General features: G+C 39.6%; 3 protein-coding genes across 3 annotated transcripts in view; all 3 read right to left on the reverse strand.

Annotated features, from left to right (window-relative positions):
- LOC140949943 (uncharacterized) overlaps positions 1-1926 on the reverse strand; it is a gene marked incomplete in the record, with an annotated part of 7177 nt that extends 5251 nt beyond the window's left edge. Inside the window, 1 exon segment of the mRNA XM_073399095.1 lies at positions 1769-1926. Coding sequence (XP_073255196.1) covers positions 1769-1809 — 41 coding nt within the window.
- A 722-nt stretch (positions 1927-2648) lies between these two features.
- Positions 2649-5322, reverse strand: LOC140949978 (uncharacterized). Its single transcript, XM_073399131.1, has 6 exons — positions 5152-5322; positions 4969-5037; positions 4778-4848; positions 3411-3470; positions 2932-2981; positions 2649-2789 (listed from the first exon to the last, which is right to left on the reverse strand). The coding sequence occupies exons 1-6, from the start codon at positions 5306-5308 to the stop codon at positions 2699-2701; spliced, it is 498 nt and encodes a 165-aa protein (XP_073255232.1). The 5' UTR covers positions 5309-5322; the 3' UTR covers positions 2649-2698.
- Positions 5323-6151: 829 nt separating this feature from the next.
- On the reverse strand, positions 6152-14178 carry LOC140949973 (BAG family molecular chaperone regulator 1-like). The gene is made up of 7 exons (XM_073399127.1): positions 14120-14178; positions 13907-14032; positions 8895-8977; positions 8693-8806; positions 8151-8258; positions 7851-7913; positions 6152-6912 (listed from the first exon to the last, which is right to left on the reverse strand). The coding sequence occupies exons 1-7, from the start codon at positions 14157-14159 to the stop codon at positions 6850-6852; spliced, it is 597 nt and encodes a 198-aa protein (XP_073255228.1). The 5' UTR covers positions 14160-14178; the 3' UTR covers positions 6152-6849.
- Between the last annotated feature and the right edge of the window lie 82 nt (positions 14179-14260).

The following is a 14260-nucleotide window of genomic DNA, read 5'->3' on the forward strand; positions in this document are numbered from 1 at the left end:
CAGCTAGTATGATCTTATGGCTTTTTTCATGACCTAGGATTGTGGTTTGGCCAGGTTTTAAACCCGGCATCACCTTCTGCTCATCATACACTCCGCTTTTCCCTTACAAAAAAACTAGGAGCTTGTTTGGGACAAGTTCACAAAATCATAAACTCTCTTCAGGGCAGCAGAACAAAAAAATCTTGTCTTCAAATACCGCAAAATTCTGAAAATAAGCCCCTCCATGTAATAAGCCCCTCCAAATGTAAGCCCCCTAAACCGGTAATGCAAAAAACCCTCCATTAAATCGCCCCTCCAAATATAAGCCCCTCGGGGGATTGTACTTGGAAAATTGCCTTCAAATACAAAGTAAAACAAAGCCAATATGGTAAATTTACTTCCAACAATAAGGCTGGCCCAATTGATTTTGAAACGCAAATTTCCCTCCGCAGACAAGCCCCTCCAAATATAAGCCCCTCAAAAGGGGGCCTTTGAAAAATATGCTTATTTTCAGAATTTCACGGTATGTCCCTGTGTTACACCTAAGGGACAGGGACATTCTTTGAAGACTATGATGTTACAGATTCTAACAATTTGACACTTACTCTCGTTCTTCTTTCTCTTTGAACATTTGTTCTTTCAATGCACGAATCCTCTCCTCCATTTTCTTTGTTTCAACCTCCAGTTGCTGAGCAGTGTTGCTTTTAAGCTGTCTAACAGCCCTGGGTTGAAGCAAAAATATTAGTCACGATTGCGACAGCAACAACAACATCACATCAAAACTTGGATTTTGATTTTGAAATCCAGATTTTGGATTTTGCAATCGAATGCTAAATCTGAAAAGGGGTTTACCTCTGAGAATTCAGTTCTCAAGGTGGATTGTGTAAAATATTGCTTTCCTTCTTTATCATTTGATTGGAATGCAGAAAAGGATTTACAAAACTGTTCTCATAAAACAGTGCTCTTTTTTTCTGCTAATAATGTGTGTGCATCTGCAAGAACACTGTGCTTGTAAACAGTTTTTTTTTTCGAATCCTTTCTCAGATTTCCCAAAAAAAAAAGGAAAGAGAGAGAATCCAAAGACACATTTCTCAGCGTTGAAATCTGTTTTTCAGATTGTGCCTTAATCGATTGCAGATCCAAATTCTGGATTTCAAAATTTAATCCGTAATTCAACAATGTACGTTTCCTTGTCAACAAATTATGTTAGATTGCATGGATACTGTTGAATTCATATCTATACTAAATCTGAAGATATTACATTTCTTGCTATTTCGTCGGCAAATAAATCAAGAAATACAATACACTTTAAAATTAAATAGACTTTATTGAAAAGATTCTTGAAATGTGTTTAAACAAGAAGGTGCTTTCAAGTCAAATCCCAACCACAAGAAACTCGAGTTTCAATCAAGTGGACCTTGAAAAACGGTTATATCAAGAAATAGCGGAGAAATGGAGAAAAAATTGTAAAAAAGTAGCAGAAGAAAAAAGAAAACAATGAAAAATAGTTGTAATCTTTTTATGTACACGTAGGCTTAAGCAATCATACATCGAGATAACCTAAAAATCGAAATAAAAGTAAGATTGTATTTTATGAGAGTGTATGTGAGCTTAAACCAAGTCCAGAGCAAAAAAGATTGAAGTTCAAAGATCCTCATATTTCCATTTAATGTTTCGATGTTGCAATGAGCTGGTCGAAATCATTTAAATTGAATCACTGGATTAAAGAAAATTGAGGAAGGGATTTGTGAAGCTATAGACGTAGACCACTTACTTTTTTCTGGCCTTTATGTACGAGGCTTCGTAAGACATCCTTGAACTTAAGGTCATCCCAACCAACAAAAAAGAATCCAAAAGAAATCTTTAGCCTCTAAATAATACTACAAAACCATAAACGGGAAAGCGAGGCACTTCTTTCATTTGCTCCTCGTTTTGAAAGTGTGTTGATGTATGTTTGGAGAAGACTGTCATGGCCGACTCTCATCACGTGAGCAATGTGATGCTACCATGACAACAGTAAAAAAGGAAAAATGGCGGGAAAAGGTGTTTCCGGCAGGAAGGGAAGTGAAGGGGGAAAATGTCAAAATTAAGGAAAACAGGAAGAGAAAAAGCAAAAAAACAAAAACAAAAAAATGGAATTTTAGGCCACCCTACTTACAGGTGCTCCCTCTGTTGCTTTTGTTGTTTTCATCTTTTTCTTTTTTTTTTTCAAGTCACACAGAAGTTTAAAAGTGTGTTTTACATGTTAATCCACAAGTTACTTCATCTTTTTCTCTATTCTTCAAGTCGTGCAGAAGTTTGAACAACGCATATCTTACATGTTTTATATCCACAAAATACTAACAGGCCACCAGACTCTTTGGGATGTGTACGTGTGACCAACAAAATACGTCCTAACAAATTTCTGCATTGGTGTTTTTTCTTCTGTCTATCTGTGTTACCGTCTGTTTTTTTTATCCTCCTCCTCCTCCTCCTTCTTCTTCTTGTTAGTATTATAATGACTGTTCTCAAACAGACTTGTCTACCCAGGATAAGACAATAATTATTCCCTCTTGCCCAAGATAAATTCAAGGACCATAAAACTCGGAAAAACAGTACTTTTATTTTCAATTTATTAATATACGAAACTTAGTATGCATAGTTAAATAAAATCTAGTAGAGGGACATAATGCAGGTATTACACAGTGTCCTGACAGGAATACAAAATAAATACTATGACTTAGAAAGCTTCTTTTTGTTTAAGAATCTCGTCAAATCTATCAAGTTCTGCCATGGCTTCTGCAGCTTCTTCATCCTCTTCACTGGATTCCCTTAAAAATTAAACAAGAAAGAAATTATTAATGTAAACAACAGTGCACCCAATGATATTATCATTGTCATTTATTTATTAGATATCTAGGAATGGATATGGAAATGCTTAAATCACAGTCTTTCTCTATCAGTTTTACTTACGACATGTCAAGGAAGTCGTCTCTTTGTCGGCGACGTGAAATTTCTTCCTTCTACAAAAAGAACATATTTATCATATGAAATCGACTTGTACATTAAATTACCAGCAAAAATAAACAATATTACAAACAAAATTTTAGAAAAACCAAGGGAGAGTGAGGGGGGTTTCAAACACACAAGAATTTCAAGTACTGTATTAGGCCTTTCCAAATCGTCCCTAAGGAGAGGACGTTGGGAAGGAGGTTGAAGTATAGCTCCTTTATTTATATTTTAATATTTACCATGTAAGTACAACTTTCAGTACTGAATATAAAGGACTACGGCCACCCAGCAGACAAATCACTATAGTATGCGGTGGATTTCTATAATTAAATTAAATTTTTTATGTTTATCAACTAGATAGTGATGTATCCAGTGGGTAGAAGTTTCAACCTTTTGAGTAACTGGTGCCAGATCTCTAACTAAGCCATCTACCACCTTACTTTTAATCTCTCAGCTTTCCTTTGGGCTAATGTTTGTTGCACTTCTTCCCTATGTGATGTCTGAAAGTTAGAGAAAGAAAAAAAAGAAGAAAGAAACATCATTTTATTAAGCTGATCTGGGTTATCACTAGCCTGCGGAGAGCAGACACTTTTTTAGGCTGTTGTTTCACCTGTACTTTCTCAGTGGGTGAAACAGGGGCCGAAAAAAAGCATCTGCTCCCCACAGACTAAATTTTTGCAGGACAGTCCATCACATCTTTTCTTGGAAACCAGCTGTCTTGTAAAGAAATTTTCATCACAAGTTACAAAGAAAGGGAAAAACCTCTGCTTCTCTCCATCTGACCTAGCACAATAGTGAAACAACCTTTCTTGAGAAGACATCTCAATTAGGCAGATGGCTCAGGTGCAGGACACCTGCAAATTAGTTTCGGCTCTATTCTCCAGAAAGAATACACTGGGTTCCACCTGAGGTTATTTTTTTCTTGGGAGCTTTTTCAAACTGTGAGCACGGTTTATTCACCTTGGGTATTTCTAGAACAGACCTTTGGATTGAGTCAGGGGACAGAAAGAGATCGTAATACAGTGTCCTCAAAAGTACTTTTGTGCTAAATACATCAAGTTAAGTACGTTTTTTGGCAGGTGTGGCTTATAAACATCCTGTAACTCAAACCCTAGCTGTAATCCTAACTCCTTTATTTGCCTCGATCAACTCCTGTACCTGCAGATTGAACCTTGCCTGCGAGCAAGCTCTCTAGGGCGCCCTGGCGGCGGGGCAGGAAAAGGAATGAGAGCTTGCAGCTACGTCTCTGAAACTTGAATATCTGCTTCGAAAAAGTTGATGTGAAATGCTGATTGGCTGAGATGACATTAGTAATGATGTCATTACTTTGGCACTTGTTTTTCAATGTTTGTGTACTTTCGCGCTTGTTTTCGTACATTGTCGGAAATCTGACAGCTCAGTTGACAGGAAGCCTCAGGGGAACTGGAGGTGGAAATATTTAAATTCCAGAGACATAGTTGCACGCTCTACTTCCTTTTCCTGCCCTGCCGCCAGAGCACCTTGGAAAGCTTACTTGCAGGCTAAATTGAACCCAGTGAAATTGTCTCCATCTCCCACCATAATGATTGGGCTGATTTAACAACAGAACGGGAACGACAGTTGACGACGGCGCGCGCAAATCAAACAGTTGGCTTGACCAATGGCACAGCGGCAAATTGGGCACCAGAAGGCAGGTTTAGTCCTTACCGCACACTTTCCCATCGTCAAATGACGTTCCCGTTCTGTTGCTAAATCAGCCTAATATTTTGCTGAAACATTTCATCAACAAGTTCATCAATTTCAGAGCTGTTCATATCATTTAACTAACCATTTTCTGTATGTATTCTGCCTCCTCTCTCTCTTTCCTTTCCTTCGCATCTTCTAGATGTCTCTGAAGTCCTAAAAAAATTCCATCATTGACTACAGAACGACTAATTTGATCGGACGGTGAGCTTACAAGTACCCTGAGAGAAGTGACGAAAAGTATGAAGGATGTTCCTATTTCTACAAACAACTTACTTGGATTAGTTTCTTCTTCTGTGGATTCTAATTCAGTCCCAGTGGCATTATTTACCAATAAAATATTTTCTGAAGGAAAACAACGAATTTCTATCAGAACGGTTTCATCAAAACCTGCAGGTAAACAGCTGTCACGTAGAGCGATACGAACGCAATTAAAAGTTTACGCTTAAATTTACAAACCGTTATGAATTGCAGACGCTGTTGGCAAGCGATGATTTAATCCACTGACAAATAATGTAGACTTTGGCGCTGGAGGAGGTTCTATTGACTTCCAAAAAGACTTGGCAAGCTCGATGGTTTCAGCTGAGCTGCCCGAAAATGTTACTTCGTTCGCCATCTTGTTTATGTCGTTTCCAGGGACTGACATGTCACGGCGAACGGTTGCACAGGACAACCAATCTTAACACCGACAAAATGTTACGGGGCTCTTGCAGAATAGACGCTAAAATGTCTGTAATGACAAAGTGTCAATACTAAGCACGTGTCTGTAAAGTGGGGTTTTGACTCTGGCGGGTGGGGGGGGGGGGCGTACTCACTTATATAAGCCATATAGGTATGTGCCACCCCAAAGGGTAGGGTTTTTGCACCGTTTTGGTCCGAAAATGGGTATAGATTTTGCCCATTTTGCTCTGGAATCGGGTATGGTTTATGAGGGAACTACAATAATTGTGTATCAATGTGTTTGTCGTTTCAATTCCAAATGAATAAGAAAGAAATTGCAATATGCAAATTCGAAAATAATGGATGAATTTTAAGAAATCTTTTTGTTGCTATGATGGCATAATTTCTGTTTTATGTAAACAAGTAATGTTGTGTTTTGTGACCACCTCCAGGTCTGAAAGCTGGTATGGATTTTAGAGGCCAGGTCTGAAAAAGGTGTGGAAAATGACATTGTTTTGACTGAAATAGGGTCAAGATTAAGAGAACCAGGCAGAACACCCCCATTAAGAATTCCCAGGAGTACCCCCCAGGGTCTGACTGTACTTTGCTTAACCCATTTACTCAAGGAAATTTTGCAAATCAGGCCATTTTCTGGATGTTGTTTGGCTAAAACAAACCAAAACTGCCCAAAATGTTGCCTACTAGCCAAGAACTTTGTGGCCTAATTCTGTTCTTGATACTAACTTGTAAAGTGTCACTGTCCACACCATATTGTTAAAATATCAATGAAAATAGGCTGTTTAAGGAGTATTCATAACTTTATTATACTGAAGTATCAGAGATATCCAAGACATCTGGAAGTAATATAACACATTTAATTACACATTGTACTCACTATATGTCTTGTCACTGGCTAAGAGCCTACAGCTAATTTTGGAAATCAGTGTAACCTACAGATTAGTTAGCTATCTGCTAGCAGATAGCAGACTAATCTGTAGGTTAAGCATTTGCAATGCATGATTTCCCATAACAATATCAATTCAGGTTTCATGTGATGGTGTGTTTTGTTGTTATTTTCTTCAAAAGAATGTATAATAAGACAATAATTGTTTTTAGATTCGGTTTTTGTGATACCCTAAATAATCAAGGTCTTGGTAAGTGTTATCAGCAACGGCCTTCGGCTCGGCTGATAACATTTACCTCAACCTTGATTATTCTGGATATCACAAAAACCTCATCCAATAATAAAAAAAATATTGTTTAGTATATAATAACAAAATCCTTGCTATACATAATCTATATTTTGTACATTTTTACGAACAACTTGGATCTTCACATTGAGAGAACTCATTGTGGATATCCCATGAGAAAAACAAAGAGGTGACAAAATTTTTGACTAAAAAATATTCATTAAAGTGACAATGGTTCCAGCTTTCTGAAGAATACAGTTTTTTTCTAATAAATAAATTTGTGATGAGCAACAGTTTTTCATAATATTTAACACTTGTCTCTAAGAGATTCAATTTTACTTGATGTTTCATCAGTCTTGTCAAGCAAAACCTGCCAAAAAGGAAGACTGGCTGTTAAGAAATATTATCACAAAAAGTTTTTGTGATCTAAGGGGGTGCTTAAATGACACCAGGGGAAATTTTGTAATGCCGTGGGTTCATTCTGGTTCCCAGCACCACCATAAAACGTAATGCTAGAAAAAGTCATTCTGGCTTGAGTTCTTCTCAGTTTTTGTACTGGAGCACAAAAATCATTGTGGTGCAGAACTTTGCAGCATTACCATAAAGTTCCGAAAGTAATGACCTCTCAACAGTAGTGAACCTCCAAAAGTAGCGATAAAATGTCACAGGTGTTAGCAAATCCCAAAAGTAGTGATCCCCCCGAAAATAACGACCCTCTCAAAACTAATTTCCCGTTTTGAAAAAAAAAAATGGATATGATAGATACCCTGAACAAATTAAATGCCATACTGATCCGAAGTTCATTAATAATGATTATTTGACATTCCTATTCATAACCCTCAAAGAACAGGATAGTCCTTACCTTTTTTCAAAAAGTATTCCTTTCACATTTTTTGTGATTTTATTTTTTGAAGTGCCAATGTGGAGTACACATTTTTAGCCATCCAAAAGTAACGACCCCCAAAAGTAGTGAGCTTCCAAAAGTGGCAATAGCAGAAGGGTGCTAAATCCGAAAGGGATGAGGGTCGTTACTTTTGAAACTTCACCGTATAAGGTAAACAAAGAACTGACAGATTGGAATTGGAAGTGCATGACACCGTATAACTATCCTTAATCCAAGATGGTGTCAGGTGTGATGAGGGTAGTTTGGTGTTGGGGTAGGGCAATTGTGCACTGTGGGGCATCCCTGGGTACCTGGGGGTAGTCAGTTGGGTCATGAAAAATGCACTACAAATCCAACCACACAATGTCTCCTCTGGCTCTCCAAGCATGAATAAAATGAGAGGACCATATAATTTTATTCCTTACCTGAATTCTCTGTATCAAAGATTTCTTTTTCCCCTTGGCTTGTTGTAAACTGGCATCTATGATCTGAATGATATTAACAAAAAAAACATGATTTGGTTTACCCAACCCAGCTATGTGTAGTTCCGGAAAAATCTTTAAACTCCCCCAAGAGAAGCAATTAAAAATTCCTGGTGGACGAGGGGTTCTTAAAGACCAAAATGTTAAAAGCATTGTGTAAAAGCACAGAGGAAATTGGTGGGGTGCTTGAATAGAAATCAAATGCAGTCTTTGGTGTAAACAGAAAATCAGTCTTCAACTTACTAATGCATCTAAGCTCTCAAGGGTTTTCATGAATTCCTCATTGATTCCCTTAAGCTTCCTAGACAGCTTCTCTAGAGCCTTAGGTATCAATTCTGCCTGAAGATATCCCTGTAAAAATTATAGAAAAAAAGTTCTGTTCAGTAAATAATACACTTGTAATGGGACCAACACGCAAAGAAAGTAGTATCCAATAGCCCAGGGCTAGTGGATTTTGCAACAGGCGAGTGAATTTTGTTCTTAAGTTGCCTGACAGGTTTTGGAGGAATTCAAATTACAGAAGAAATGTAAAATCAATTCTGCTCATCAAAATGTTTTGGGGCTATAGTTGAAATCACGTTTGTGCTAGTATATGCTAGCTTCAGCTTGCCCTAATGGCAAGCTTTAAAAATGACTTTCTTTGCACCCTGGGGACATTTCTTTCCACCAAGTTTCTTAGTACATATGATGTTGTTTGAAGTTGTTTTTCCAACTCCGTTTGTTTAAAAATCCCTCTGTTACATTGTCATATAATTAGGTAAAGTCAATAGCAAAATTACTGTTACCTTTTCAATGCCGCTGACTTCTTCTTGGTGTTCAGTCAGCCTTTTCTCAATATTGTCTGCCATTTTTTCTGTAGCAAGTATTTTTTTCATATTCTCTTCCTCTAATGGATCAAACTAAAAAGCAGGAGTATTAAATAAACATTGAATTGAGAAATACATTTGTGAGCAAAATACAACAAAATTGTGTTTGTGCCTCACTAACCTTTTTTCCGATCAGCATAACTTTACTACCCTTCTTTATACCAAATGTCATAAGTGGCTTTGCAAACTCTGTTAGAGACTGTCCTAAAAATATAGAAGATGCTTTCTCTTATTTTTAATGTTCATTTTCAACTGCTACCATAAAATAGGTGTGACTTAGCGAGGACTAAGCAAAAGGGTTGCAAAAAGGCTGGCAGACATTGTTGAACTAATTTATGGTCAACAAACGGCTCACTAACGTCATTAGTCAGTCCACTTAAAGGAGCTGTGTCACGAAATTCAGCCAAATAAGAAAATTACAGAATGCCCGTTAAATCGAGAGAAACAAAAAAATAATCGCTTAAAGCTTTAATGGAAGGTTAAAAATATCATAACAGAAAAAACAGATGCCACAGATGGACAAAACTGAAGAAGATTGAAACCGATTGAAATTAGGGTTTTGGAAAACTGTTCAGCCTAATGTTCAGTTTTTCAAACTTGATCCCTGCCGCTTGCAACTTCAAAAATAATGCTCAGGAGACATATTTGTTCGTCTCTGATCTCTGATTTTGTCATTTACTTGTAATTCCTTTGCTTACTTTAAGTTCCCAAGCGATTAAGGGTGAGTAATTGGCAAAATTAAACAAAATGAACTGGACCGCCGTGACACAGCCTCTTTAAGTGTTAGGTCAGTTCCCAGAACAACTTCAGAATGCCACACAACTAATCCCAATGCTTTAAAGAACAAGGTAAAGATAGCAGGCACTTTTTTATTCAACGAGATGAAAACAATTGGCAAGCGATTCTGTTTTACTCCTAGTTCCCTAACTTCTTCTTCCTAAACAACGGCTTAGAGGACAAGGTATATACAAATGCGTGGGATGTATTTGCGCTATGGCTAAAAGAATTAGGTACAGTGGTTGTGGTTCAATTTTATCCTTGGTTTGAATTTTATTTTCTTTTGGTTTTGGGTATGGTAACGTATAATAATGAGTTTGAAACAAAAGAACACAAAAGTTAAACCAAAGATCAACTAGAACCACAACATATACATGTCTGGGAAACACATATCCCTAGTGAAACACATATTCCTAGTGATATGATTTCCCCACCTGAGAAAAAAATATCCCTAGTGACATCTGTTCCCCAACCTGGGAAACACATATCCCTAGTAACATGTGTTCCCCCACCTAGAAAACAGGAATCCCCAGTAATATGTGTTCCCCTAACTGGGAAACACATAACCCTAGTGATATGTGTTCCCCTACATGGGAAACATATATCCTAGTGATATGTGTTCCCCCACCTGGAAAAAACATATCCCTAGTGATATGTGTTCCCCCACCTGGGAAACACATATCCCTAGTGATATGAGTTCTCTCACGTGGGAAACACATATCCCTTGTGATCTTTGTCCCCCCACCTGGGAAACAGATATCCCTAGCGATATGTGTTCCCCCACCTGGGAAACACATATCCCTAATGATATGTGTTCCCCCACCTGGTAAACACATATCCCTTGTGACATGTGTTCCACCACCTGGGAAACACATATCACTAGTGATATGTGTTCCCCCACCTGGGAAACACATATCCCTAGTGATATGTGTTCCCCACCTGGGAAACACATATCCCTAGTGATATGTGTTCCCCCACCTGGAAAACACATATGCCTAGTGATATGTGTTCCCCCACTTGGGAAACACATATCCCTAGTGATATGAGTTCCCTCACGTGGGAAACAGATATCCCTAGTGATATGTGTTGCCCCACCTGGAAAACATATATCCCCAGTGATATGTGTTCTCCCACCTCAGAAACACATATCCCTAGTGATATGTGCTCCCCCACATAGGAAACAGATATCCCTAGTGATATGTGTTCCCCCACCTGGGAAACACATGTTCCTAGTGCTATGTGTTCCCCCACTTGGAAAACACATATCCCTAGTGATATGAGTTCCATCACGTGGGAAACACACATCCCTAGTGATATGTGTTCCCCCACTTGGGAAACATATATTCCTAGTGATATGTGTTCCCTCACCTAGGAAACACATATCCCTAGTGATATGTGTTGCCCCACTTGGGAAACACATATCCCTAGTGATATCGGTTCCCCCACCTGGGAAACACATATCCCTAGTGATATGTGTTCCCTCACCTAGGAAACACATCCCTAGTGATATGTGTTGCCCCACTTGGGAAACACATATCCCTAGTGATATCGGTTCCCCCACCTGGGAAACACATATCCCTAGTGATATGTGTTCCCCCAACTGGGAAACACATATCCCTAGTGATATGTGTTCCCCCACATGGGAAACACATGTTCCTAGTGCTATGTGTTCCCCCACTTGGGAAACACATATCCCTAGTGATATGAGTTCCATCACGTGGGAAACACACATCCCTAGTGATATGTGTTCCCCCACTTGGGAAACATATGTTCCTAGTGATATGTGTTCCCCCACCTAGGAAACACATATCCCTAGTGATATGTGTTCCCCCACTTGGGAAACACATATCCCTAGTGATATCGGTTCCCCCACCTGGGAAACACATATCCCTAGTGATATGTGTTCCCCCACCTTGGAAACACATATCCCTAGTGATATGTGTTCCCCCACCTAGGAACCACATGTCCCTAGTGATATGTGTTCCCCCACCTGGTAAACACATATCCCTAGTGATAGGTGTTCCCCCACCTGGGAAACACATATCTCTAGTAATATGTGTTCCCCCACCTGGGAAACATATATCCCTAGTGATATGTGTTCCCCCACCTGGAAAACACATATCCCTATTGATATGTGTTCCCCCACCTAGGAAACACATATCCCTAGTGATATGTGTTCCCCCACCTGGGAAACAATATCCCTAATGATATGTGTTCCCCCAGCTGGGAAACACATATCCGTAGTGATATGTGTTCCCCCACTTGGGAAACACATATCCCTAGTGATAGGTGTTCCCCCACCTGGGAAACACATATCTCTAGTAATATGTGTTCCCCCACCTGGGAAACATATATCCCTAGTGATATGTGTTCCCCCACCTGGAAAACACATATCCCTAGTGATATGTGTTCCCCCACCTAGGAAACACATATCCCTAGTGATATGTGTTCCCCCACCTGGGAAACAATATCCCTAGTGATATGTGTTCCCCCACCTAGGAAACACATATCCCTAGTGATATGTGTTCCCCCACTTGGGAAACACATATCCCTAGTGATATCGGTTCCCCCACCTGGGAAACACATATGCCTAGTGATATGTGTTCCCCCACCTTGGAAACACATATCCCTAGTGATATGTGTTCCCCCACCTAGGAACCACATGTCCCTAGTGATATGTGTTCTCCCACCTGGTAAACACATATCCCTAGTGATAGGTGTTCCCCCACCTGGGAAACACATATCTCTAGTAATATGTGTTCCCCCACCTGGGAAACATATATCCCTAGTGATATGTGTTCCCCCACCTGGAAAACACATATCCCTATTGATATGTGTTCCCCCACTTGGGAAACACATATCCCTAGTGATATCGGTTCCCCCACCTGGGAAACACATATCCCTAGTGATATGTGTTCCCCCACCTGGGAAACACATATCCCTAGTGATATGTGTTCCCCCACCTGGGAAACACATATCCCTAGTGATATGTGTTCCCCCACATGGGAAACACATATCCCTAGTGTTATGTGTTCCATTACCTCGGAAACACATATCCCCAGTGATATGTGTTCCCCCACTTAGGAAACACATATCCCTAGTGATATGTGTTCCTCCACCTGGGAAACACATATCCCTAGTCATATGTGTTCCCCCACCTGGGAAACACATATCCCTAGTGATATGTGTTCCCCCACCTGGGAAACACATATCCCTAGTGATATGTGTTCCCCCACATGGGAAACACATATCCCTAGTGTTATGTGTTCTCCCACCTGGGAAACAGATATCCCTAGTGATATGTGTTCCCCCACTTGGGAAACACATATCCCTAGTGATATGTGTTCCCCCACCTGGGAAACACATATCCCTAGTGATATGTGTTCCCCCACCTAGGAAACACATATCCCTAGTGATATGTGTTCTCCCACCTGGTAAACACATATCCTAGTGATAGGTGTTCCCCCACCTGGGAAACACATATTTCTATTAATATGTGTTCCCACACTTGGGAAAGATATATCCCTAGTGATATGTCTTCCCCCATCTGGGAAACACATATCCCTAGTGATATGCGTTCCCCCACCTGGGAAACACATATCAGTAGGGATATGTGTTCCCCCACTTGGGAAACACATATCCCTAGTGATATGTGTTCCCCCACCTGGGAAACATGTATCCCTAGTGATATGTGTTCCCCCACCTAGGAAACACATATCCCTAGTGATATGTGTTCCCCCACCTGGGAAACACATATCCCTAGTGATATGTGTTCCCCTACCTGAGAAACACATATTCCTTGTGAGAGGTGTTGCCCCACCTGGGAAAGACATATCCCTAGTGATATGTGTTCCCATACCTAGGAAACACATATAATTGGATTATTTTCAATATTTTTTCACGCAACATGACTGCTGAATCACGTGGTTGTAAACCAAGAATGTGAATTAATACATACCTGCCAGCTCTCCCGGTTTTTCCGGGAGTCTCCAAGTTTTTCATCAAATCTCCCGGCCTTTCGGTTAGAGCACCAAATCTCCCGGATAAAATGGACTTTTGAGCATTTCTGTGCTTTAGTTTGAAATTTAGTCCATTTTTTCACAAAATTCGAACTTTTTGTATTTATAGTACAATTTCTGGGATATATAATATAATAAGGCAATTTGTTGGCGGGGGGGGGTGGGGTTGTTGGTGCATTTGACATTTGGGGGTGGGGGTGGGATGTAGTGCAAAATAGAGAGTCTCCAGATTTTAGATCTCCGGAGGTTGGCAGGTATGTTAATATGAATAGAGTCGAAAGACGTATGCATAATAAATGTATGCGGTTATACGTACATCTTACGAAAAACAAACTACCTTTAAATATGAGCCGTTGATATCCGCGAGGAACCTCTGCCACCTGTGCAGCAATATTTGCAAGATCTTCCACAGTGGGCCCACCATCTTTTTTTGTGAGTAGTTCAACGGGATATTTCCTGGAACCTAGGACCCCACCATAAGATTTAGCCACAATATAACCTCTATTAGAAATGTTATGAACAATTCCATCATTTAAAACAGTTTTCTAACCGTGAACAAGCGTTAACTGCAGGACTTCGTCGTCCGCCATTTTGCATTTTATCCCCAGATCACCTCGTTTCCTTGAAGGTACATCATATATGATTACTTTTATGTAACATCTCACAAGTTCCTGTTTGCCGTTGTGCGTCT

This window comes from Porites lutea, chromosome 10 (genome assembly GCF_958299795.1).
Source record: "Porites lutea chromosome 10, jaPorLute2.1, whole genome shotgun sequence".
NCBI lineage: Eukaryota > Metazoa > Cnidaria > Anthozoa > Scleractinia > Poritidae > Porites > Porites lutea.